The 21,640-nt window shown below is 36.5% G+C and overlaps 1 protein-coding gene across 1 annotated transcript in view; it reads left to right on the top strand.

The window, feature by feature from the left end:
* hth (Meis homeobox homothorax) overlaps positions 1-21,640 on the top strand; it is a 527,706-nt gene that overhangs the window by 178,536 nt on the left and 327,530 nt on the right. Inside the window, exon 7 of the mRNA XM_034978385.2 lies at positions 2,695-2,818. Coding sequence (XP_034834276.1) covers positions 2,695-2,818 — 124 coding nt within the window. The remainder of the gene's footprint in view (positions 1-2,694; positions 2,819-21,640) is intronic.

Raw genomic sequence — 21,640 nt, 5'->3', positions numbered from 1 at the left:
AGAGAGATATTCAGACAGCGAAGTGATGCTTTAGGGGTTCCTTCTTTCATTGTGAGGCACGGAACCCTAAACATGGAGAAAAAATACATAGGAGTTAGAACTGATGTTTAGCTTGGGCACCTATGAAAACTGATCGCAAATTACTTTTTTAGTTTGTAACAACGATTTCATTGTTAGGTATTATTCATTGCCTCCACGAAGAATTTTTTGTGACAAGAAATATTAGAGTTGTTAGATAACTATGTATTATTAAAATGTGGTGCACTAAAAAAAAAATTAAAATCCATAAAGTTGTGACCAAACATCGCGTGTCCACGCACACTTATCGAAAAAATATAATATTGGAAAATAATTATATCCGAAAGGTGTTATTTTGACGATCGTTAGCCAAATGGTGACTGACAGCATTCGCTAACGATACGAAATTATTTCCCCGTTCCTGGCCGTCGATAAACAAAATTATAACAATAAAATGTGAAATTATTGAACGCCGAGCAAGTCATTTTTGATACACACATATGGTGTGAACTGAGCGCATTAGCGACGCTTCCTGACATGAAAGAGACCTTTTAAAAATAAACTTTACTGAGACTTCATAACGCTTTCGATTTCTGAACGAGTTTTAATTTTTATTCCTAAAAAAAATATTTCTCAGACAGAAATTAAGAAATAATTATACTACTTATTTAATAAAATGTTTTAATTTAATTAAGTATATTGTAATTTGTAAGGATACACATTCGTAAAGAAGAATAAATTTCAGAAAAACGCGTTCCATTTCCGAACGATAAGTTATTTTTCAAGTCAAAGAATTTATAAATTGTACAATATGTTTTTAGCATTCATTATACCTACCATCATCATAATATTAAATTTTAAGTCACGAAATTAATTAATTTAACACGCGTGTAAATAGTTTTAAGTGAATAATAAAATTCTAATGGATAACACTGAACTCCTCGAATTGTGGATAACATTGGAAACATGTGTTCGATATTCAAATTAGGGAATAGAGTGTAGACCTGAGCATCGTCAGCATCTGATTGGTGTAATTGAAAGTGGCGGCGGACATCTGTTCTAAATACAAATTCAAATTCGCAGTCTGCTCGGTTTCTTTAATGATTATTGAAATTGCCAGTTGGGTTATGCGTGTGCTATTTTTGTAAGGAATTTCACTTACTGAGGCGTCATCGAATATATTATGCGGTGTTGGGAAAGTCGCATTTAAATAAATAATCTTATTGACATGTAAACACAGATAGATCTCATATATCAATATTATGTTCAGATAATTAGTTAATATTTCCAATTTTTTTTAGCTAGTTTATGATAAGGGTACTAATTGATGTCGTGTTTTTTCTGTACAAAGACGATGGAAGTGAAATTTTAAATGAGCTTAAGGTCCCGTTCTAATCTTAACGATATTCAATTAAGCCGGGGACCATTATTTCAAATGAAACAATCCCCGATGTAATTAGACACCTAACGATCGTTAGTGCTCACAATCAATTTAGCGGTACATGAGCACCAATTAACGTGGTGTTTTTTTTTGGTAATTACATCAGTGCATGGGGAATTACTACGGGTATCAATCATGACTCCATGAGCTCATGATTTGCTATTGTATTTTTACGATCACTTTTTAGGTTTCAACAACGGTTTAAAAATATTTTCTAAAATAAAAAATATTTTTATTTTATTTATTTTGTTTTATCACAGCTTCTTATAACCTACATTCACACAACTTCTTAGAAGGCGAAGATTAGTGAATAGTAAAATTAGCAAGAAATCACGCTAACGAGCCAATTGGACTGTTCCCGCCATCCGATTCGGCCATTAGCGCCAGGTGACGCGTAATGGCGGGCTGGCGTGCGCACGCGCATCGTTAGCTGCGCACAACGGAAATACTACCAAGTATAAGTCCCGCAAATTGCTATTGCGCTGGAACCATGTCTCATTAACACCGAAATGACGTCATTTTGACGTCAGCCGAAATAAAAATATCTACCTATACCATCACCTCGAAACTTCAGTCTAGTGCTGACGTCACTGAAATGGCGGTCACGCGAATTAGCAATTTGCGGGACATAAACTATACTTACAGCCGAACTCAGAGTCGCTAATCGTTACTTAAGATTGAGTTAAAACGAGACAGATTTATGTGAGAGATATAGCTCTGTCTCGTTTTATCTAAACTTAAGTAAGGATTAAGCGACTCTGAGTACGGCTGTAAGCTATAGGAACTAGGAACACATGGATACTCTAAAGGAGCTGCAGGGTGGTTCGCCAACTCATCTATTGTCACTATAGGTAATATGAAAGACACCAAACTCATTTTTGACATTGGTTGGTTCTACATTGCTGGTTCACTGAGCGATATAAAATAAATTTTTCGTAGCAAACCTTCAATGGATTAAAAACAATGATGCTTGATGACTTTCATTCAATAATGGGCTCACAGCGCTGGTCTTTGGAAAAAACTGCCATACCCCTTCCAGGTTAGCCCGGTTCCATCTTTGACTGCATCATCACTTACCACCAGGTGAGATTGCACTGAAGGGCTAACTTGTATCTGAATAAAAAAACCAAAAAAAAAAAAAAAAAACAGAAAATTACGCTTGTAGTTCCTTGTAAATGATGGAATTCCGCGTGTAAAGTAAAGCCTGCTTCTATCCAACCGGTCATTGTCAACAGAGGCCGCCGTCGTCGTCGCTGTCGTACGGCGGCGCGGTGAACGACGACGTGCGCTCGCCGGGCTCCGGCGGCACGCCCGGGCCCCTCAGCCAGCCGCCGCCCACCCTCGACGCGACCGACCCAGGTGAGACCAATACCTTAACTAAACCCTCGGTAATGAAGAACCAGCCCTAATCTTTGACTTGACAAACAAGAACCAAACTCATATCTTGATCTATTTTACGACAGAAAACCAATACTTTAACTAATCCATCGGTGGTAAAGATCCAGCCCTAGGTACTTATATCTCTGACTTTACAACCGAGAACCAACCTTATATCTCGATCTACTTAAATACTTTGTAATCGAAAACGTGAGACCACTGCCTTAACTAAACCCTCGGTGCTGAAGAACCAGCCCTATACCTCTGACTTTACAAACAAGAACCAACCTCATATCTTGATCTATTTTACATCAGAAAACTAATACCTTAACTAATCCATCGGTGGTGAAGATCCAGCCCTACTTAAGTATATCTCTGACTTTACAACCGATAACCAACCTTACATCTCGATTTACTTAAGTACTTTAGAACCGAAAACGTGAGGCCACTGCCTTAACTAAAACCTCGGTGCTGAAGAACCAGCCCTATATCTCTGACTTTACAAGCAAGAACCAACCTCATATCTTGATCTATTTACAATAGAAAACCAGTACCTTAACTAATCCATCGATGGTGAAGAACCAGTCCTATATCTCTGACTTTACAAGCAAGAACCAACCTTATATCTCGATCTACTCAAGTACTTCGTAACCAAAAACGTGAGACCACTGCCTTAACTAAACCCTCGGTGCTGAAGGACTAACCCTATACTTATCTTTGACTGTACAACCAAGAACCAACCCTTATGTTGATCTACTTCACAACCGAGAACCAACCATATCTCGAACTACTTTTTACAAATAATACAAAGATAAAAAACAAATCATTTTTAATTTACACTTAAAGCTTTTATCAATTTGATTAAAAAATGCCTGGGGGCTTTCATTATTGTTTCCACTTGGCCATTTACAAATCACTGCAACGGGTCACCAAAATTCAATTTAGTTCATTCTGCAGCGTTCGCGCCAACGAGACCGTTCCACAAACCAAACAATTACACAAACGTGTGCCGAAAGCGTAATTTTCCCGCGAAAATCGTTAAAAAACACACACAATCGACGACACTTTGTTAGTTTTTCGCGCGAGCGCGCTCGCCATTTTTGACAGCTGTCAAACGCCGCGCCGGTGATTGCGTCTTTTGTGAAATCACACCTTCCCACCGCGGGTTATTTATATGATCCGCACGCTTCGCACTGACAGGACCTACTTTGAATAATACACAATGTAATCCCACACAAATTACCCAGTGCATAGGCATATGAAAGCGATAATCGGGCGAGATGCGGTGCCGATACATGCATCACAATTCTGTCGTCCGCCTCATTTCAATACCTATTGTACCGCCCGGCGCGGAACCGAAACGTCATAACTCGGCATTCAATACGCGCTCATCCGTCATTTCCGAACGAAAGATACATGACAATCGATCGAGATTCAGAACGTAATATGTCGTTGTAATGTGACGAGTGATTCTGACGCGAGTGACTGATTTCTGAACGTCAACGAGCGGGATATACTCGTTTGGAAGCGCGTGCGTCGAGTTCTCTTTTCAAATTTTTCCCAACTGTTTCCTTTGTGGAAGGAGAAGGTGACACGAGATTGTGATGCGACGAAGTGCTGCTGTCAGTTTTAAATTGGCTGTTGACGGGTGTTGACGTATCACGTCGGATCTAGATCGGAGTGTGGACATGTTAATTGTTAGGTACGGGCTGCGTAGGAGTAGCACGGCCTATTGTCGGCGACTCGTTAAAGACCCGTCACTTGCAACTTGACCTTTAATGATCGCCATTTCAAGATGAGTTCACGCATTGGCTTCAACTAAGTAATCTTTCAGTGGCAGTGATATGATTCTATAATAAGTCAATGTTCAGTTTATACTCAAAATTTTATGACGTCCTACAGGTTCCGCCTCCTATAATTGGGATGTCTAGGGCACGCACGTCCAACTTTCGGAGCTAAAGGCAATCCTGAAAGCAAAGCCAGGTGAAGGAAAGCATCGTGAAGAAACCTGCATATCTTAGAGTTCTCCATGATGTCCTCCAAGAGCCTCAATAGCTCAACGGTTTAGGCGCGGACTGAAATCCGAAAGGTCAGCAGTTCAATCCCCACCCGTTGCACTATTGTACCTACCCCTAACACATGCTTTACGCTTAGTTGGAGGGGAAACGGGAATATTATTCATGATTAGCTTAGCTAATATCCTTTTTCAAAAAAAAAGGTGTGTGAAGTCTGCCAATCTGTACCTATAGTACCTACGCGACTGGAATCGGGGAGGGAACGCCCCGCACACCTTAGAACCCTTTGTAGGCGAGCGCGAGTGACGTGCGGCTGTGCGGGGCGCCCCGCCGCCTCATACCCCTATTGCCATCTCAACCTTTCGCGAACTATACCTACTTGGCTTGATTGATGCATGACCTAAACCTATTCTCATTCTGAGAAGAGGTTCAGTGCCCGAAGTACCACAGCTTGGTGCAAATGGGGCAGTTAATAACCTGTCACTTATAACCCTTGACCTTTAATACCTACTGGAATACTCGTCGGCCATTTTCCTTTAGTATTTATAGCTCACTGATTCGCATGAGTACAAACCAAATGTAAATGAGTTCGCAAACAGCACAGCGAAATTGCATTTAGAGGTTACATTAATCGGCCTTACGGTTGAAAGTTTTCTTTGTTTATTCACGATATCGGTGATATCACGAACGTCGTGATAGCCTAGTGGTTGATTCAGGCGGTCGGGGGTTTGATTCCGGGCACGCAACTCTTACGTTTCTGCGTTTTAACCAATTAAATATCACGTGCTTTACCTAACGGTGAATGAAAATATTGTGAGGAAACCTGCATGCTTGAGAGTTCTCCATAAGGTTCTTAAAGGTATGTGAAGTCTGCCAGTCTGCATTTGGTTAGCGTGGCAGACTATAGACTCGTTCTCAGTAGTGGGCCGGCGATGGATTGATCATGACAGTCAAGTGAAGTTATCACCCGTGGACCTTGAGCCCTAATCGCAAAGGGCTAACTCAACTTCGGACGGTGAATTATTCAAAATTCCAAATTTCCCTATAATTCAATCACAACGCCTCCCCTTGTCCCGGGGGAGGGAGGGGCTGGCAAGGCAAGGGGTGAGAGGGGGTCATTATTGCAAAGATACTAAAATTTTATATTAGCACCAGATGGGATAAAGATGAAAAAGTCACAATGTGTAAAAGTATAAGAAAAGGCAAGGAGCTTTCTGACTATTTTTTTTCTAGTGTCAAAATGTCAACACTTCTTCAATTATCATAAGTTCGAATAAAACAAATATTTGTTTTAAATGATAATTAATATATCTCTCTCTTATATTAGACAAAGGTTTCTTAGACTATTGCTGTCACTTGTTGACTTAATACAAAAGAAAAAGACGTAACAACGGGTTTGATTGAACACTTAATTCTAATTTCTAACGTAAAACACCGTCTATTCTTATTTGTTTCTGTAAATTCCCTAGCATTTTCATAAAGGATAAGTAAACCGAATTCAGTTACGCCTTTCACTCATTGACAGTAATTGTCAAATTATTATTATTAGATTACAATATTAGCTCATTTTCAAAACAATCGATGAAAAATATAATAGTTTTCAACTACGAATAAATAGATTAGAACTAATATTATGTATCAAGTTGCGTCAGTGTAAAACCTGAGCCATGAATCATGCGAACGAATCAATTTTTAAAAAAGTTTTTAAAAGTATTTGTTTTTGTGTTTTTGATGTTTGTATCGTAATCATAGAAATGTTAAATTTACGGGGGTGACATAGTTACCTATGACTAAATAAAAAATAAACAAAATAAACCCCCAAAAAAAAAGAGAAAAAAAAAGAGTTTTTCCATAAGTCCCCAATATCCGCTCTACGTATAGGGGTATATTGAGTTCATCTCTCCGGTTATTTGCGAATTTAATATTAATTAACCGTCGCGCTCGGGAGGTAATTGCGTTTTTCAATTATAACTGACAATTATGCGATGAAATTCGGACGAGACGCGAGATGATGCAGCTAATTGTCGCGCGAGAGTGTTTTTTGCGAGCTTAAATAAATTTTAACATACATTATGCATAGTTCCGACGAGTAAGTATCGTGTACGCCATTTTGACACGCTTTTATTATTTGATCAATTCGATAATATATTATTTTGCGACAAGGCTCTTTTGGCACTTGAATAACTTTGGCACGTACCTGAGAGTTCTCCATAATGTTCTCAAAGGTGTGTGAAGTCTACCAATCCGCACGTGGCCAGCGTGGAAGACTATGGCCAAACCCCTTCTCACTTGAGAGGAGACCCGTGCTCTGTAGTGAGCCGGCGATGGGATGATGATGATGATGATGATGATACTTATTAGTAGTCAGTGTTAGTAGAACTCAGTAGCCGAACAAAAGGCAATAGTCATAAAGTAAATATAATTAATATAATAAATTCATCGGATAAGTCGTCCGTCACGCGCTTCGGTAACCGACGACGGAACGAAAGATCCCAAATCGATTCACCGCTTTCACGGTTGTCCGTTTGCGTGGATAGTTTGACTTTTTATTGATTTTTTACACTAATTGTAGGTACACCGTGCTTGTAATTGCTGGCATTATGATTTTATTTCTCGAATTTGATAGGGACTTTACCTTGTTTTTTCATCCGTGCATGTTTTTTATAAACCACTTTTGGTTGCGACTGTAATATGTACGAATTGTCAGTTTAAACGTAGCATGTTTATATTAGCTGTAACATAAAAATGCAACTCCTCAATATATCGAAGTAGGTTGCCTGCACATCGGATTGAAAGAGAGGTGACGCAAAATTATGTGGGTTAGGTAGTTAAGCAATACGATTAAGACAATAGTATGTAATTCTTTATTGGTATTGTTAGCCCATAAGTTTGGTAGATCATAAGCCGGCTCTGAGTAAACATCTTTCACGGTTGACGCATTTTATTATTACCTACGGTCTCAACATACTTCACGACTGCTTCAATATCATCATCATCATGATCAACCCATCACCGGCTCACTACAGAGCGCGGGTCTCCTCTCAGAGTGAGAAGGGTTTTGGCCATAGTCTACCACGCTGACCATGTGCGGATTGGTAGACTTCGCACACCTTTGAGAACATTATGGAGAACTCTCAGGCATGCAGGTTTCCTCACGATGTTTTCCTTCACCGTTAAAGCAAGTGATATTTAATTAATTAAAACGCACATAATTCCGAAAAGTTAGAGGTGCGTGCCGGGGTCGAACCCCCGACCTCCGATTAGAAGGCGGACGTCCTATCCACTAGGCTATCACTGCTTCAATATATTAGAAGTTAAAACATACCTTCCTACCGTATTAATATGTATAGTAAAATTATATGTTTATGTATATCGACGGGTGAAGCTGAAGTGGCAATGGGCAGGGCACATAGTTCGTAGAACCGATAGACGTTGTGGTCTCAAGCTTTTGGAATGGCGACCTCGTACCGGAAGACAGCGTTGGAAGGCTCCCCACTAGGTGGACGGACGTCCTGCAAGAGACCAATGTCCAGCAGTAGACGATTATCGGTTAATGATGATGATGGTGATGTATATGAACTTTACAAAATTGAAAAAAGTATTTTAAAGGTAAGTAACTTACGTGGAAAGTTTAGGATCAGTGCCACTATATTATCAGATAAAAATCCAGAGTTATACACTGTGCGTATAGGTACAATATAATAAAATAACGTTTAGATGAAATTAAATTAATATAATATAAATAGCCAAAAGTATTTTTTTTGCAAATTAATTAGGTATATAAAATAAAATAAGTTAAGATTATTTAAGTCAAAATTGCACACTAAAGGTGTGCTGAGCTATTTTGTAAGAATTTTGGTTTCGTCATTCGTGAGCCAAATTAAGTAACTTCTCAAGCCAATAACCCGCCCTCAGGGAGCATGCCTTATCAATATTTCAGGCACAAAATTGAAAATTACCAGGACCCTCGGAATTACATAACTCAAACCTATCGAAACCAATAAAATATTAACTGGTAACGATTTCCCGCCAGTTTTTCACCGGCCATTGGCTTTCTGCTCACGTACCGCCCGCACTTACACTCAATGCTAAATGTAATCATAAAATTGTTGTTAATAATTCAACTGCGAGCGAAGCGGGGCCCGGGGGGGTGAGGGGGGTGGCGGTGTGAGATTATGATAGTGTGATTGTAGTAGTATTAAAAGTGTAGTGTAGTATTAAGAGTACCTACTTCTACAATCTACACGCACATGATTATAGCAAACAAACTCACGAAGCGATCTCTATTTGTATTTATAAAACTGTTTTGGTTGTATTTAATTTTTGACAATAGCACATAATAGTCTATTCAAAACTAAACTACAATAATAATGAATTAATAATTAATGTAATAATTTACTTAGTGACAAAATGTTTGTGCTATATGATTTTGTATTAATGGATTGTGCAAAATCAATTAATATTTTTGCAAATATAAGCATCCCTTTAGTATCTATTAATAAAATTATGGTCGCAGTATATTTTTGCGTTTATTTTATTCAAATCAATTCTCAAGTACTGATACTTTTTTCAAATTCCTATGTTTTATGTTACTTAGATTTTGGGATCAGTCAGAGTAAGTACCTATAGGTAAGTAGTATATTCTAATTAACTTTTGAATCAAGATCTACTTATCAAACAGATTGAAATGTTTTCATACTAGCCTTAGGTCTGGGTCCTTAGCCTTACCAAGGTTTAACCTTAAAAACCGGCCAAGTGCGAGTCAGGCTTGCGCAATGAGGGTTCCGTACTACAGTCGTATTTTTTCGACATTTTGCACGATAATTCAAAAACTATGATGCACAAAAATAAATAAAAATCTGTTTTAGAATGTACAGATGAAGACCTTTCATATGATACCCCACTTAATATAGTCGCTCACTTCCAAAGTTGAAAATACTAATTATTAGTTCATGACCACAATTTAAATTTTTTTGTGTGATCTAACCCTAAATTCACGGTTTTCAGATTTTTCCCCAAATGTCAGCTATAAGACCCACCTTCCTGCCAAATTTCATGATTCTAGGTCAACGGGAAGTACCCTGTAGGTTTCTTGACAGACAGACGGACAGACAGACAGACAGACAACAAAGTGATCCTATAAGGGTTCCGTTTTTCCTTTTGAGGTACGGAACCCTAAAAAAGGGAGTTTAAGAATCTGATTTATCTGGATTCTAGACTTTTGGACCAGGAGGCTAATCTAATTGGTTGGGACTGTTATTATGGTATTTTTTATTTAAAAAAAATACGAAAAAACCTCGGTACTTCGCTAGTTACCGTCAAATTATTTAACGAGAGGTGGATAGGGGGAGGTGGGTAAAATAGGTGCGGGATTATTAAATTCTGTGAATGCTCACTTTGTATCTAATATTCGAACGTGGTTAATATTAGATTAGTGAGGGGCGCCGGGCCCGGTCTCCCCTGGGCGGGTCTCTTCGTGATAGATTCGCGTTACCTACCAGTTTTCCCCGGAATATGATTGGTTGGTGCTCTTCAGTAATGGAAATTCCTGAGACGCATCGCGTGCTTTGTCTGATTGGCAAAAGAACCGGCTCCGAGGTGGGTGGGGTGATTTTTCGGTTAGGTATTTAACTGCCTATTAGTGATGTAATGAATATCATATTTTAGAGATTCGCGGATGCGAGCGAATGCGAATATCTGCTGCCACATGAGTAGACATTTATAATAAAATCCCGCAAACTATTTTGGACTTACCTTTACACAAGTTTAAAAAATCTATTTACCTAAAGTATGCTCCTGAAAAAAGCATATTACACAATTTAAGATTATGTAAATGATAAAAGAGCGTGGATCTGGCCTGCAGCTCGTTCCAGCAACGCACAGGACTGCAAATACTTTTTTATACATGGCATAATATTGTATATCAAATATTTGAAAAGAGCAACCGCCGAGTTTCTTGCTGGTTCTTCTCGGTAGGAAAGGCATTCCGAACCAGTGGTAGATGCATCCGACGATTCACAAGTACTTGTGAAAGTTTACTTAAATAAAAATATTTTCATTTTCATTTCCATTCATTGCTGTCTACATTCGCGAATGCGAATGCGAATATTCAGTTTTTGTTCATCAGTCTATGGCTTGGTGACCTTGGCGGCAGTTTCATTACCAAATGATAAAAAGAAGACTGATAATGTGATTATGAGGTTAAGTTGCTATTTATTACATTAAAAAACATAAGAAATTTATGGATTTTGTTTTATTAACCATCAAAAGAATATTTTTTTTATATTCGCGAAACATTCGCAGTAATTTTGCGGAATGCGAATATGCAAAAATATGCGAATATTCGTTACATCACTAGTGCCTATTAAAAGTTTGTTTACTCTTACCTGATCAAAAGATTGTTTGATAAATTATAATATTATTATCATTTATACTAATAATATAATTGCGAAAGTGTGTCTGTCTTTCTGCCTGCTAGCTTTTCACGGTCCAGATCCGTCCGATATTGATGAAATTTGGTACAGAGTTAGTTTACATCCCGGGAAGGCTACTTTTTATCCCGGAAAATTTTAGAGTTTACCCAGGATTTAAAAAAATACCTAAATCCACTCGGATGAAATCGCGGGCATCATCTAGTATTATATCATGACAAAATAAGGTATGTAGTACTTTGACAAATACAAGAAATTGCTATGTCGGTTACTCTGGTTCGACTATCTACTCATTTCTGATTTGATGACGTAGAAAACTCCACGCATAATTCCCTCCATCGCCTATACCTATCTATATCCCCTACCTACTATCTACTAGTCATCAATAGAAAAGTGGCCTGGTCCCTACAAAGTGAATCACATTCAACAAAATTAAATTACACGTATCAAACGAGACGTCATAAATAACGCGGCCATTTTTGTTATGTTATGTTACAAATGCATCTTCCCGAGCAGCGGCCTACGGTTTACTCCCCATTCGACCATTTTATTTTGTACAGATAAATTAGTTACGATGTTGTCTTAATAAAACAAATTCAAAAATAACCTCTAACTTTCCATATATTTTATATTTCTTTATTTATTTTCATCAGTAAAACATACTTGCTTTTAAACATTTCTAGGTGATATACCTAATATTTTACTTCATTAAAAAATGTAAATAATTTTAATTTGTTTTTAAAACTACCAATTTTAAGTCAATCGATGAAATTTAAACTAACTTATCATGCTAAACTATCATTAAAAAATCACACTTCACAGTACTTTAATATTATAAAGATGAAAGTTTGTATGGGTGTGTGTGTACGTTTTTTTACTCTTTCCCGCAAAAACTGTTAGACGGATTTGGCTGAAATTTAGAATAGAGATAGGTTATACCCTGGATTAACACAAAGGCTACTTTTTATCCCGGGAAACCAAAGAGCTCCCACAGGGTTTTTAAAAACCTAAGTCCACGCGGACGAAGTCGCAGGCATCAGCTATTAAATTAATATAGCTGTAATTTGGGTGTTAATAGGGCGCGCACTGCGCACACTGTAAGCCTCTGTAGTCAACGCTAGATTTTGTTTAGAAATACGATTAGTTGCGTTTTAAAATTTAAATGTTTACAGCGATCGTGCGAGTGTGGGGAATACCTTTTAAATATAAAAGCATTAAGCCCCGTACGATTTACAATGATACAATACTGTGTGATTATATTGTTCAACCCTTTTGGTATTTTTGAGTTTGTCGGCTTATCCGTAGTAATTGTTGGGATAACACAAAGTCGGTTAGTCTGTTTGTTTGTGCGTGAAATTTAGAGCGCTGGCGATGTTCTGTGTTATTATTATTTTGTGTTATTTCAAGTGTTATTTTACACTCGAGGAATTATTTTGTGCATAACCTTGTAACAAATTGCTGTTTGTTTTCTTAGTACCTAGCTATATCTAACTAGAACTTAAAAAAGATACGATGGTACTGAATATACATATATTTGTTCTGCTATTTTTTTAAATTAAAGCAGTAAGTACGATGTTTTTACACATTTTTCCTCTTGTTTTCCTTATTTATTAGGTTTTATTTAAAACTAGCTGATGCTCGCGACTTCGTTCGCGTGTATGTAGGTTTTCAAAAGCCCGCGGGAACTCGGCAATTTTTTAAATTTTTCTCTTCGTAATAACCATCCTCATACTTCAATGAATATTATAAAAAAGAATTAGCGAAATCGGTTCAGCTGTTTTCGAGATTTGCGATCACCAACATATTTAGCGATTCATTTTTATATATAGAGAAGACATAAGTTTACATATTGTATTTTAACCAAAATACATAGGTACGTTGGAAAAAATACACAATTTCTGAGGCAAAAGATTTGAGTAAAAATATACCTAATAATAATAATTTAAATTTAGTTTTAAGAATATTACGACCATAATTATTAGGTATTTACCAATCTACTTTAAATATATTATATATGTATATTTTTTAATACCTAATCTTAAAAACATACGTACTTACATATTACATTATTTTTATATAATAAATAATTGTTATAGAAATTGAAAGTGTAGCTCACGCGCGAAGTCGCGGGCATAAGCTAGTTAGTATAAAATACAATCATAATAACAGTTACAATTGTTGATTTGTTCATCCAATGCTTACGATTTTTTTACTCTCTTACTTACTTTTTGATCATCTGTCCCTTTCTAGAGCGCAGCTGTCATTCGTATGACGAATCACTTTGTCATTTTGACAGCTTTTTGTTCGTCAAATGTAATTCTCACCCTTTTGAAGATGAAAAAAATTATACACACGAAATATTTTGACTGCGGTTGATCAATTATGATTCTTATTGTTTAAGACTTATGAAACAAATTTGATTGCTGATTTAAAATAAACTATTGAAGGTTTGTTACTGATGCGTAGAATTTCAAAAATGGAACAATAGAAAAATTATTGTATTAACATGCGTGTAGTTTGATAACCAAGTGGTTGGATACTACAGATCGTATCTATAGCAAATATCTGCGTTCAAATAGCTAGGTATCTGAATGCCAGAATTGCCCAATCCGTCCAGTAGTTTGAGCTGTGCGTTGACAGAACGGTCAGTCAGTCTGTCTGTCAATCAGTCAGTCAGCTTTTCCTCTTATATATTACTATACTAGCTGGTGCCCGCGACTTCGTACGCGTGGATGTAGGCTTTTAAAAATCGTGTGGAAACTCTTTGATTTCCCGGGATAAAAAGCCTATGTCACTCTCCAGAGGGCCTAACATGCGCCCCGCGAGAAAATTTTGTCTACGCATTATCTCGTGTTTTTTCATACAAATAAGACGAGTAAATGCGTAGACAAAATTTTCTCGTGGTGCGCATATTAGGCGTGCAGGTCTTTAACTATACCCCTGCAAAAAATCACGTCGATCACGTGGTTGAAGGACAAACCAACAAACAAACACACTTTCACATTTGTAATATGGGTACCTACCTACTGATAGACTCAGGGATAATGTAGCTATCAGTGAAAGAATTTTCAGAAAAGGATCATTAGTTCCGGAGGACATAATATTATAATTCCCCTACATCCAAGCTTCAAAACTTGACTTCTTTCGATATCTTTATAAATACATACGATTTTTTAACAATTTTAAATTTTGATAAAAAAATGGGTCTAACGTAGATACGACTTTTTAACAATAACCTCTCTTTTTAAGTGTCTTACTCTTACCACAAACTTGCGTTAAAGCTCAGTAGTGCAATACAATAATACAAATTTTTGTAAACGCATCTCATTAATATAATTACATACAAATCTCTAGTCATCTCTCATTACCCAAAGCTACCGTGTACTTTACTAACAATAACCTACCACTCATAACCAATCTATCTTGACCCCACATCTTCTACTTAACACCTGCAAGTTATTCTTTGAATAGAGGTCTTGCATTTGGTTCGTGCATTAGCATTTTTAAAAAGTGAAATATATATTCAAGTAGCCTATTTTCGGTTGTTTGTCTGTCTGTTAAAGGGCCGCAAATGTGGGCAATGAATCATGTTTAAAGTTTTAGAGTAACAATGGTAATTATGTGTTAAGTGCATCGTTTGCATAGGTTAAGAAGATTGCCTATTGGGTAATCGTTTAGTGTAATGAAACTGCACAAGAGTACATTAAATTATTAGTCTTGATATAGGTACAGTGTGTAACCAGAACGCTAGCAAAAACTTAGCGTGATTGTTATACTATCTAAACACAATCCAATACCAATATCCATTTACCTCATTTTGTAGTTTTAGTGATTTAGTATCTTTAAAACCCGCAATGATTAACGTGCGAAACTCAGGCCAATGCCCCGCCTACGCGGCATTGACTCCAAGTGGCCTACTTAGGCAACGTTCGTTGACATCTAGCGTCAGTCAGAAGTTTTATTTGCAATATATCGTGACTTTTACAAAATATAAACCCGTTTCCTTTACGTGTCATTTTAGTTAAGTTATCAATGTTGTTAGTACAAAAATTAGCATCAATACGGCGGTGGCTGTGCCTAAGTTGCGACTAAAAACTCTTAATTGGATAATTTTTTTATCAAAAACTCATACAAAGTTGGTTATGTTTTTGCTATTTATGAACATTTAAGGTATTTTTAATCAGCGCTGCAGCTAGCTGTGCACAGGATTCCTAGAGCGTTTCCGCAATGGCCTAGGAATCTAATTTTCCGCTAAGGCATCCCGCGCACTTGTGCCGCGACGCGTGCCGCTCATAGCGCCGCGTTTGTGGCTTACGTAATGCTGATTTAATATGTTTTGAGACATACCTATCTACTGATGTTTGTACGACTTGTGATCTTGTCCTCTATCAGTAGGTACCCCTATAAATGTGAAAGTGTGTTTGTTTGTTGATTTATTGGTTTGTTGGTTTGTCCTTCAATCACGTTGCAACGGTGCAACGGATTGACGTGATTTTTTGCACGGGTATGGATAAAGATCTGGAGAGTGACATAGGCTAGCTTTTATCCCGGAAAATCAAAGTGTTCCCACGGGATTTTTATAAAAAACCTAATTCCACGCAGTTCTAACCTAAGTCGTGGGTATCAGCTAGTTTTGTGATGAACCAAAATCACAAAAATAAAATGAATTTACGAATTGACGAAGGAATCATCACCTTGTCTCCTTCAGCTAAATTGTGATTGTATACACCTGCCCAGTGTAGGTGAAGCCTCGCTAGTGTTCCTACGTGCTTTCACGAGTCGTGATTCGTAAAAAGTTACAGATAGACAGGAAACACCCAAATTCATACCTTTTAAGTTAACCCATTTTCAAAAAGATGCAAAGACTAAACTTAAAACAGTAGCTGCGTTGTAAATTGTTACTTCACGTGACAGACGAACGGTAGGTATTACACAACACAAAGACGAAGACGTCACACAATTACCATATTCATAAATCACAAAAATCACTCATTGCACGTAAAGTGCCGGTGGTCCGATAGCCGTGTCCAATCCAACCGATTACCGTTTGTCTCTGCCTATGTATCTTTCGTAATTCCTCTCTATTCTATGTAACAAAACCATAACAACACTGGCATACAACTTTCGATAATTTTTCTCATCTCTTAAGGTATATTTTAGTTTGTGTCGTATACGCACTTACGTCTTTTTTCCTTTAACTGAATATATTGATTCTTACACCGTATTGTTAAGATTATAAGGTAGATTTTTGCTTGACTACTTCCGTGATGGCGTTTTTAAAGTGACTTTACACGCTTCTTAGCAGTATATTTTTAACATAAGCGGATGTTGGAAAAGGCGTCGAGTGTTAATTATATTAATTATTATTATTGCTCTAAATTATTTCTGGAGGATTTTGAGGAGTGGCTTTGGTAAAATCATTTGTTCAATCATCAATTATGTCAAAAAGCACCATATGCAAATAATACAATCACGATTTCAAGTTTAAAATAGAATAAAAATATTATGTAAAAACAGATTTCTTTAACATAGTAGGTACTTACAGGGTTCAGTATTTTGAGCGATTCATATAATTCGTTTAGTACATAATTCGCTCATCTTTTAATTCATGAATGCACAGGCTACAGGGAGTTACTGAATGCCAATATTAGGATAATGCAAGCATATGCGTTATAATTTATTCATGGTACGGCCACACCCGGAGCGCGTTAACTCGGTATCACTTTACAATAGAGAAATTAACATTATTAACATTCCCGCGTGGGTGGGTGGAAAATATTTTGATTAAAAATTTACTCCGAGTGTGGGGTCAGCTGGGAGCGAACCCTGGCCCTGACAGATGTCAATCTGGCGCAAATGGGCATGCTGGTGCCGCTTTTTGTGGCGGATAGGGTGACAATTGTATAAGGAAGGGTGTGACTTGGTAATAATAATATGATAATCGTAAAATCGGTATGCAAACAAATTAAAAAAGAAAATACAGCTTTTAACTTTAAAATGTGTATAACTTGAAACAATGTAACTAAACATACAATTTTTATGGTCTCAAAGAATTGCTGAATAGAAGTACATATTGTACATAACGTCTTATGTCGAAATTTTATTTTAAATTATCGAATAATTTATGAATTTACTTGAATTGAGAAAAGTTTTGGACTGTTAGCTTATTCTTGTACTTTTTTTACACTTTTATTCGGTACAACATGATAAGCTTTGTATTGTATAGAAAGAAAGTTACCCGTTAATTATTAGTGACTATGATGTAGATTTGAAGATTTTGGACCGAAAACGAATATTTAAATTTCCGAATAAAATTTTACTAAAGCGCACAGTAAATTCTTATCCATTAATCAATAATTTATCTACAAGCATCTACATCCCGACTGCACTCGTGTGGAATTTCTTAAAATCTTTTCTTAATCAGGGACTATATAGAGAAAATCTACTGACCAAAGTATATCAAGTTTTAGACCCATGGATTTTAGCTGTAGGTACGCTGATAATGTCAGTCATATCATAAATCTATATCTAATGTCTTTAGTTTCGTAATCATTAATTGTTCATTTATTCATCTTTAATTGTAAGTGCACTTAATAAAATCGGTTTATCCCCTATCCCATGGTCACCCCACACCATGACAATTATTGCATTACATCCAAGGTGTAGAACGGCCGACTGATAATTGTACATGACACATATAAATATTAATGTCTGTCTGTCTGTCCGTTCAGATGCGTCGCTTTTTGCAATTACTCATCCCCCTCATAACAATATACTTATGGCGAGCCGGTCAAGCGTGAACCTAATGTTTGTTGAGGGTTCCGTATCGATTTGTGTCTTGGTTTTGGGGGTGTGAATAAGTAATAAAATAAAAGACATCTGAGTCTGAGTTTCGTACCTACTGACTTTTCTGTAGAAATTCTGAATAGTTACTAGACGTTTCGAAAAAGATGGTAGGTACCTATAGTGTTTTACTACTTTTTTTAAATAATATTTTGATTGGATCTTTGAATTTCTTTTTTCATTTATTTATTTATTCGTACTAAAAATTGTAACAATGAGAAGACAAAGGAAAAAGTGGACAGCATGGATTTACGTTTTAATTTAGGTTTTAAAAAGTCCCCTTGAAATTCTTTGATTTTCCGGGGTAAAAAGTAGAAAAAATCACATCGATTTGTTGCTTCGTTGCGGCGTGAATGAAGGACAAACCAACAAACAAGTACAGTTTCTCTTTTGGTGCCTACTGATTCAGGCTCAATTATGTTAGTTATTCGACTGGGAATCGAACCCGGCTCTCACTTGAAAGGATAGTTTCCACTGGGTCATAGAGGCTGACTTGTCAACGATAAGACGGTATGGAATCTAAGGACTGATAATAAGGGAAAGGGACTAGGGTGGCATAGCATATCGCGGTATGTAGGATGTTGAGATTTTCCGCTCCCGTGTAAGCTGGCCCTTGGTGTGCGTACCATCTGCAAAAAAAATACCCACAAAATTAATTCAAGACTATAAAAGTATTTTCACCGTTAAATCAACGTGATCTACTCTCACCAGTGTGAAAATCAGTACCCTTACCTAATGCGAAAGTGTGTTTGTTTGTTGGTTTATTGGTTTGTTGGTTTTTTGGTTTGTCCATCAATTACGTCGCAACGGTGCAACGGATTGACGTGATTTTTTGCATGGGTATAAGATAAGATAAAGACCTGGAGAGTGACATAGGCTAAACTTAAAAAACCTAATTCCACGGGGACGAAGTCGCGGGCATCGGCTAGTTCTTCATAATGGTCTCAAAGGTGTGTAATATCTGCCAATCTGCACTTGGCCAGCGTGTTAAACCCTTCCTCATTCCAAGAGACGACCCTTGCTCTGTAGTGGGCCGGCAGTGAGTTGATCATGATGATGGCTTACTATATCATTTATTTATTTATTTGCATTTATGTATATAATTATGATATTTAAATAACAATGACAATTTTATCTATAAATGTAGAACTCTCCGTTCTAATCCTAAGGATCTCTATAAATTTTAAATTAAATGGTCAATGCGCATTTGCAATAAAAAAAATACCACATTGCGAATAGGTAACGTTTTAATTATTGAAGTATGATGGATTTTTAAAAATGATGTAAAAAAATCCTTTTCCTAAAGCATATTGTGTGTCTGTTTAAAAATTACATGTTTAATCTAATTAGTAATTTTTGTATTGTTTGTAAACGTAGTAAAAAAATCTTTATTAAAATTTTCATATCCATGCAAGCAAGCTTGTGTACTGTAGTTACACTTAACATTAATGAAAAAACATTTTTGCCAGAAAAAAACATCTTGTCGATTTTGAAACAATAGAACCTTGAAAGATTTGTATTACAGGAAGATAAAAGTAAGGCATTATTACAAGATCTTTTGAAAAGATAAGAGATAGACTTTTGTGTAATAGAAAAAATTGATATTTTTACTTTTTTGGTGACCCTACTAAGTTCTTCAATTTATTTGCCGTTTGTTACTGGGAATATATATGACAATAATAGCCTTTTGTAGAATCTTAGAGGGCAATACATGACACAAAAGGTAAGAGTATGTATTTGTTGAATGTATGAAAGGTCCATGGCAATTTGTTAGGGGGTGGATATAGAAATTTTTCCTTAGGAATGCGCAGGCGGCCTCCTCTTGGACGTAATGTATGGGTTTGCTTCTGTAGGTATGATGAGGCCTTGGTACATTTTTGGAATATTTTTTTCTTCTTTTGAAAAATAATAGTATTTCAGGCTAGATAAAATTAAATAATGAGTAATATTCAAAACATTTTCCAAGACTTATAAGTTATATTATAACAATTGAATACAGTTTTTTATTTTGTTTTCAGGTAAGACCAGATTTTGTTTTCAAGGAAGAATTTGAAGGCGGTAAGTAATTATTTGATGTACATTCAATATACCTTATATACAAATAGAAACATAAATAGGAGAGCAAGAGCATTCCTGATATATATTACTAAAATCAGTGAAAGGCAATCCTGATTTTCATACCTAATAAATAACCAACAGATTTTTCTAAGAAAAATATTTTCTGGAAAATTCTACGTAATATGTAATTGGTATGATTTGTTTTTCGAATAACGTTATTTATACTTAATACTATAAATACGAAAGTCTGTCTGTCTTTCTGCTAGCTTTTCACGGCCCATCCGTTTCATCGATTTTGATGAAATTCGGTAGGTACCTACAGAGATATCTTGCATCCTATCCTAGCCTTTAAAGTGGTAAAGGGATAAGGAAGGACGTCTGGCTTTTGGTCCCGGGAAACGGGATTAAAAACAAATGAAAATTTACAGTACCTACGCGGCAGAAAATAATGTACATCGGCCTTTAGAATGACATTTCGGCTTTGTAGAGCGTTGTCTGTGTCACTCATACCTGTTTGACGTTTTGTCGGTCTCAACGACAGAGACAATGCTCTACAAATCAGCTATCCCCTTCTAATGGTCAATGTACATTATTTTCTGCCGCATACTGTACTTGTTACCGAGATAGTTTGCATCTTGGAGATGAACATAGATTACTATCAAAAACCTACGCGGACGAAGTCGCGAGCGTTTTTGATATCAGTACCACTATTATAAATGCGAAAGTGTGTTTGTTTGTTGGTCTGTTCCTCAATCACGCCGCAACAGAGCAACGGATCGAAGTGATTTTTTGCATGGGTATAGTTAAAGACCTGGAGAGTGACATAGGCTACTTTTTATCCTGAGTAATCAATTAGTTCCCACGGCATTTTTAAAAGCCTAAATCCACACGTGCGAAGTCTCGGGCATCAGCTAGTAATCTAAAATAAAAATAAAAATAAATAAGCCTACCTCTAATTTTTTTTTAATTTTTTGTTTTTGTTTTTTTTTATATATTTTGTATACCTATATACATTTTTTTTTTTATCTTTTTTTCCTTTTTACTTTCTTTCATTTTTTTTCAAATTATTAATACCTTTTTTTTTAATATTATTGCTTATTATGTATATCTAGCTCTAATAATTCAGAGTTCATCCCAAACGCGGGCAAAGGCCTCCCGCTTTTTCGGCAGTAATCTAGTAAACTATAAAAATATCATAAATAGTTAACACGATATTTTATTCCAGTCGATCCAATTAAAAATTTCCTAAGCGTTTTTATTTAGTGCTCAATTTGCTGGCAACATTAAGTCCCCAAAGTTTACTGACCCATTACTCACCGTTCACATTTTACGAGCGTTTGATGCCTAATTCCCATCACGTACATCCCCCCCTCCTCCCCGAATCCCCCTTCGCGACATTTTATTTAATCAAGTCCACTTTTTAACATTCTCGAAGCAATGTCCATAATATTTCTAAA

Source organism: Maniola hyperantus, chromosome 18 (assembly GCF_902806685.2).
Source record: "Maniola hyperantus chromosome 18, iAphHyp1.2, whole genome shotgun sequence".
Lineage (NCBI taxonomy): Eukaryota > Metazoa > Arthropoda > Insecta > Lepidoptera > Nymphalidae > Maniola > Maniola hyperantus.
This window is presented reverse-complemented; position numbering and strand designations above follow the sequence as displayed.